Source organism: Archocentrus centrarchus, unplaced genomic scaffold (assembly GCF_007364275.1).
Source record: "Archocentrus centrarchus isolate MPI-CPG fArcCen1 unplaced genomic scaffold, fArcCen1 scaffold_29_ctg1, whole genome shotgun sequence".
Taxonomy (NCBI): Eukaryota; Metazoa; Chordata; class Actinopteri; order Cichliformes; family Cichlidae; genus Archocentrus; species Archocentrus centrarchus.
The window spans coordinates 380,618-387,024 of record NW_022060258.1 but is presented as its reverse complement, the minus strand read 5'-3'; the positions used below and the strand labels follow the sequence as shown (position 1 = coordinate 387,024).

Genomic DNA, 6,407 nt, shown 5'->3' with positions numbered 1-6,407 from the left:
CACATCATGTCAGGAGTGATGCTGGCAGTGAGAATATGGATATTGCACGGTTTATGATTGAACAGCGTGGGCCAAACAGAGGAAGCTTTATGGTTGGGCGTAGTGTTCACAATCAAAGAATTGAAAGATTGTGGGGAGAACTAAACAGAGTTGTTTCAGCATACTTTAAAAACCTTTTCCTCTTTATGGAAAATGTTGAAATTTTAGATAGCACTGACCCACTTCATATTAGGGCTCTTCACCATGTATACCTTCCAAGAATTAACAGATCTGTGGATGAATTTGTAAATCAGTGGAATCACCACAGCTTAAGGACAATGGAAAATAGGTCCCCCCTACAGCTGTGGACAGTTGGAATGTTGCAACTTCCTCAGCATCAAAGACCGCTGAGTCACGTGGATGTGAGACATCTTCCTTATGATCACCAGCAGCTGACTCCTGGCTTGAGGCAGATCAATCCCTTGAGTGACGATGGAAATCATGGCATTGAACTTTTTTTGACAGCATGTCGCATACTTCAACTAAGTTATTAGTTTGTGTAATTATTACCGTTCATAATATAAAGTTGTGAATTGTCACAACATTGAGAAGATCCCAAAACCCCAAGATTATTACTAAGTAAAAAGTTGATGACCAGTTTAATCTTCAGTTTTGCCTTTTAAATTACAAAAATTGATTATGTTTAAATGTTTTCTTGTATGAGGAACTGTTGTTGCACCATACAAAAACTTAGTGTATGTTACATATTGTATCATAATGTACTAATTCTTCTGTTAATAAAGGATGAAACTGAATCTTTTACGAAATATGAATCTCTTATACATTTTATTAACTATCAAACAGAAAAAGACATTTTTATCTCTTCTATGGAATCTTTGACAACAGACACAAAAATGGCAAAAAGTCCATACAAATTCAGAACACAGAAAACTTTGTTAGAAAGGCATTAGTACCCTATAGTATAGGGCTGGGCAACAATGAGATTAAAAAAAAAAAAAAAGCAATGAAAATACCCCTGTGTAGAAGACAACTGGCTGTGAGTAATTTGTTTACTCATACACCTTGTAGTTGTATAACTACTTTTAACATAACCAATGCCAACCATATCTTTGCCAAATTTATGGACAATGGGTACTTTGACGGTGGTGCAGGAACTACCTGGTTATAGAAACAGTGAGATGAGACTGTCAGTCCCACTTTTAATGTATAGGATTACTGTTTTGAGTGGGCATTTTCATAAAAAAAATACCTTACTTTTTCAAAGCTTAAACAAGATGTTTTTAAAACTTACAGCTAACCAGTGAGTTAAACTGAAAATGAAAATCAATATGAATCACTGATTAAAACAAGGTCAAAACAGGACACTGAAATAAAGCTACCTTACCAGAACATATTTGAAAATGTGCTCTAGGAATTATAAAATGCCAACTCCGTCAACAACCACATCTAGCCAAAGTATTTAAAATGCAAGCCAACATATTGGAAACACAAGAACATGGCTTATAAACCTGTATGGCATGGATTATAGTTTCTCTCTGCATCCAGTGCTTTTTTAGCACTGCTAAAAGGTTAACGTATCTGAAATAGTGCAACACAGGCTGAAAATGTGCTGCAGAAGCAACAGTGAGGTTCTAACATTTTCTCTTGCTGCCTGCAGGGCTGTTAAATAATCTAATGTTACTAATCTAATGATCTAATGTCATATCCCACCCATATATAGGCAGGAAAACTGATTAACTACAATGCAAAAACAAGTGCCTGACATTTATTGACTGCAACAAGATAAAAAAAATGCATATGCAAAACAAACCAAAAAAAAAAACCTCTTATCATGATTACAACCCTTGAGAATACACATCATGCTCGTCCAAATCCTGGTGAATTCCGTATTGCAAAATCCATGTCTGATTTGAATGAGCTGTATACTGCATGAACTGGTATACGAAGAATAATTTCACAAGTGTTGGCACTGGAAATTTGCAGTTTGTGATAAACTCAAGGCTTGGCTTTGGAGAGAAACCCAGTGCCGGAATGCTGTCACATCCAGTGCAGAAAACAAGGATATCTTCCAGAGAGACATCGTTTTCAACTGTAAAATAGAAAAAAATACATAATCACAATGAGATGATAACTAGGATTATTGGTATTTTGGTACAGTAAAATACCAGAAAATTTATGCAAAATAATGTAAAGAAGGAGCGGTTAGGCATTATATAAAATATTACATATATTGGAAATTAAGTAATTTGAATGCCACATATAAAGCATCAGCATTCAATCTATACAGTTAAACTATAATATCAAAGAAAGGAGTTGTGAAGAAGACAATAAATTAAACTCAGGTGGAGGCAGAAAGAGCCAATTACTGGTACTCAGTAGCCATAATAATGAAGGCAATCCTTTTAATTATATGACCCTGCAGAAAATTGAGAATTTTGATTTAATGGTAAATGGACTAGCTCTTATATAGCGCTTTTCTACTCAGTCTTAGCACTCAAAGCGCTTATACAACACGTGTGCATTTACCCATGCACACCTATTCATACAAGCACTTCCATGATTAATTAAGCTAAGTGCTTTTTATTATCTAACATTCACACACATTCATACTCCGACAGGATGTTCGGAGAGCAACTTGAGGTTAAGTATCTTGCCCAAGGATACATTGGCATGTAGCCTGGAGTAGCCAGGAATCAAATCGCTGACCTTCTAATCAGTAGGTGACCCGCTCTACCTACTGAGCTACAGCCACTCTCCTTCCTCCCAGTGACTGATTTAATGTCAAACACTTACATTCAGCCTCCTGAAGATAGTCTTGCCAGAAAGCCAGGGTTCGGCACTCGTCTTGGAATGCATTACTTCCTCGCTCGGAGTGAATGATCTTGAAAAGATTCTCCATATCAGTCGCTTTCAGAGCTTTTCCAGCTTTCACGAAAAGGCACTTCATCTGAAGAGGATATTTCTGTAGAGCATCTAGGACACCTAGAGACCTCAAGCCATCTCTGAACCTAGCCAAAATTGAACAAAGTGTAATTGTAGTTTATGTGTACTGTACAGTTGACCCACTTATTTTTCATTAAATTTACAGATTAAAACACATGCCTACATCAACATGAATAAAATGTTAATATTCATAGATAATGAGCTTTAAAGATATACAAGGTCATATACATGAATATATATTTACACTTTCTGTTCTGTTAAGACCTGTACCAGTGTGAGACTGTTTTTACTTGTGGCTTTAACTCAAATGTTAATACTATTACTGTACAGACCTGCATCACTGAACGAAGATATGTTAGGATAATACTGAACAGGTTAAAAGAAAGGATAAAATGAACATCCATCCATCTTCTTCCACTTATCAAACTGAGGGTTGCTGGGGGCTGAAGCCTATCCCAGCTACCATAGGGCAAAAGGTGGGGTACAACCTGGACAGTTCACCAGAACACATTTTTTTAAAAATATAAAGTCAGAAAAATAAAGCCTCCCCACACAGAGTTGGGGAGGCTTTATTTTTCTGACCATTATGGTATGTGTTTAAACATACCTTTCAAAAGGTGCACGGGTTCGCTGGAGGACATACCAGTGAGCCAAATCCAAAGCAGTTTCTTGTTTGTTTTCCAGTGTTATGCAAACATTGTGACCAGCAAGACTGATCAAGCTGCCTGCCTGTGCAACTGCAACCTGCAGTTGTGATTTTGTGTCAGCTTCTAAGATCTAAAAACACATCAGGAAATAAAAATAGTAAATATTTGATTATATTTTTTGGAAGAACACGCACAACTATTAGCTTCAGTTTGTAAGTATTATATTAAGTCTTTAAAACCCCACAATGCATCAGGAGTTGAAAAACTGAAGCTGGAAAAACAAGCGCATTCATTAAATTCTGAAATTTATGAACAAACCCTATGTAATGTACATTTCTAATTGGGAAAAAAGCACACCTGAGAACTGTGTTAAATGTAACAACCAATGAGGGCACTAATACCACCACCATAACCTGCCACACAGAATTGTGTCTCTAGGTATTATTTATGGCTTCGTAAATGCCAAAAGACATATTTTTAATTTCATCATTCTTGTAGCCCTTAATAAGGTTTTTACCAGAGAGTTGCAGGACTTTTAATTGTAGTGAAAAATTAGTCTAAAATTAGTAATATGTGTAAATTTTCAAAATACTCAGCAACATAAGGGAAATATGCTCACCGATTGCACCTGTGACCTTGTTTCTTCATCAGTAATATGGTCAGTGTTGACTTTGATGTTGTCTGGACCCTTTTGAAGACACTCATACAAGAGTTCAGATAAGAAACATGGACTCTGTCCTCCATGGGCAATTGACATTGCCATGATCTGGCCAGCGCAGAAGTATCCATTGTCTTTCATTGCTGTTAATAAATAAAATGAAACATCTGTCAAAAGCTTGCATGACTGTTTGTTGTTACATTACCACCATATTATTGTTTTTTACTAGCAGTTAGCAAATTTTCTTTCTGGAAAAATTATTGTCCATATTGTTAGATCTGCAAGTGTTTGGACAGTGACAAAATTACTGTAATTTTGCTTCAGAATGCCACCATGGTGGATTTTAAATCAAACAATCAGATGGGACTGAAGTACATACTGTGAAGGGATTTTGTAAAAATTTTGCATTAACTGTTTAGGAATTACAGTCCATCATCTTTAGAGGCACAAAGGTAAATGGACAAGCTAACACTATTTTAAATATGTGTGTTATTTTTAATGCAAGGATGGAAATCCTTTGCAGTCAATAACCGTATGAATTCTAGGACCCATGGGCATGGTCAAATGCTGCATTTCATCCATTGACATTCTTTGCTAGGTCTTTACTGCAGCTGCCTTCAGTTGCTGCTTGTAACCTGAATAGTAACTGAAAAGGATGCTCTGTTAGACTGAGATTGGCTGCTGAAACTCTTGGGTTGCATTTGCAATATACTTTGAATCAATATTCATCTGCACTGTGAAGCTATGTCACTGTACACTTCACAATGCATCCTGCTACTTCCATCAGCACTCACATCATGAATAGACACTAGTGGCCCTACTAGTGGTTCTACTGGCAGCCATACATGCCCTTGGCATAACACTGCCTCCACCATGTATGACAGATAATGCCACACATGGTGCTATCAGCTTCACATCATGAGCTGTTTATCTCATTTTTCCCTTTATCATTCTGGTTCAACTTCATATTAGTTTCATCTGTTCACAGTTTTTTTCAGAACTGTGCAGGCTCTTTTAGATGTTTCTTGGCAAAGTCCTTGTTCTTGACTGTAGCTAGTAGTTTAAACCCTGTTTCCATTCATGAAGGCATTTCTTGATTGTCAACTGACTGTTTAACAGTCATTTGTCCAAATATTTTTGAGCCTCTAAAAATGAGGGAGTATGTCTAAAAATGTCCATAATTTATAAATTTGCAGTATTTTTGTCAAATTTTGAATTAAAGCTGATGGTCTGCACTTCAGTCACATCTTGATTGTGTAAATTAAAATGCTTTGTGGTGGGGAAAAGATTGTGTCACTGGCAAAAAAAAATATAGGTTTAGTTTTATAAAACCCAGAAATCTTACATTTAATCACAAACAATTTATGTACAATGTATTGATCCAAAATAAATCCAGTAGGAACAATTAACTAAACCATAAATACCTTTGGAATTGCACGTAAGGACTTTAGCATTAGGTGGACCTTCAAAAATGCCAATTTTGTCCTTGACTTCATCAAGGCAAAGTCGGAAGAACTCCCGAGTAGGTCCTCCATTGTCAACAGCACCCTCAGATATTCCATAGTCATCAGTAAACTTGACATCTATCTTCTTCTCAGGTGAAAAATTGGATCTGCCCATGGCTCTGGATGCTCCATCCCACACATTTCGTCTTATGATATTGAAGCGTACAGTGCTGTCATTATTTACTCTAGAGACAATCTGCGCCATGATACTCTCTAAGCTCATCGGTAGGTCACTAAAACAATAAAAAAAAAACAGTAGAACAATAACATTTACTTTTTATCTTGCATTTCCAGATATAGCCAACAATTAAACACTGACAGCAATCCTCCATTTAAAAAAAGTAAACAATAAACCAAAATGTCAATGAAAAATATATAATTAATATGAAATTTGAAGAATCAACCTTCAAATGACTACAAAAATGACTGGATGCCATAAAAGGATATTGTGTATACATAAATGTAAAATATATTATTTTGGTTGCAGGTTGACTATTCAAGTTTATACAAAACAAGACACCAAGTGACTCCTATTCAGAATTACACTTCAAATGCTACAATTTATATAATATGCTGTACTGACCTCTCAATTGCACTTGAATCTAGAGACCTTGAAATGGCTTCTTGGAGGTCAGGGTCATCAACAGTATTCTT

The 6,407-nt window shown here is 36.1% G+C and overlaps 1 protein-coding gene across 1 annotated transcript; it reads right to left on the bottom strand.

Annotated features, from left to right (window-relative positions):
* Nucleotides 1-864: 864 nt before the first annotated feature.
* LOC115776228 (G2/M phase-specific E3 ubiquitin-protein ligase-like) lies at nt 865-6,387 on the bottom strand. The gene is made up of 7 exons (XM_030723836.1): nt 6,337-6,387; nt 5,673-5,986; nt 4,210-4,391; nt 3,551-3,720; nt 2,794-3,008; nt 1,971-2,089; nt 865-873 (listed from the first exon to the last, which is right to left on the bottom strand). Exons 2-7 carry the CDS (start codon nt 5,974-5,976, stop codon nt 865-867), a joined length of 999 nt encoding a protein of 332 aa, XP_030579696.1. The 5' UTR covers nt 5,977-5,986; nt 6,337-6,387.
* Nucleotides 6,388-6,407: the final 20 nt, after the last annotated feature.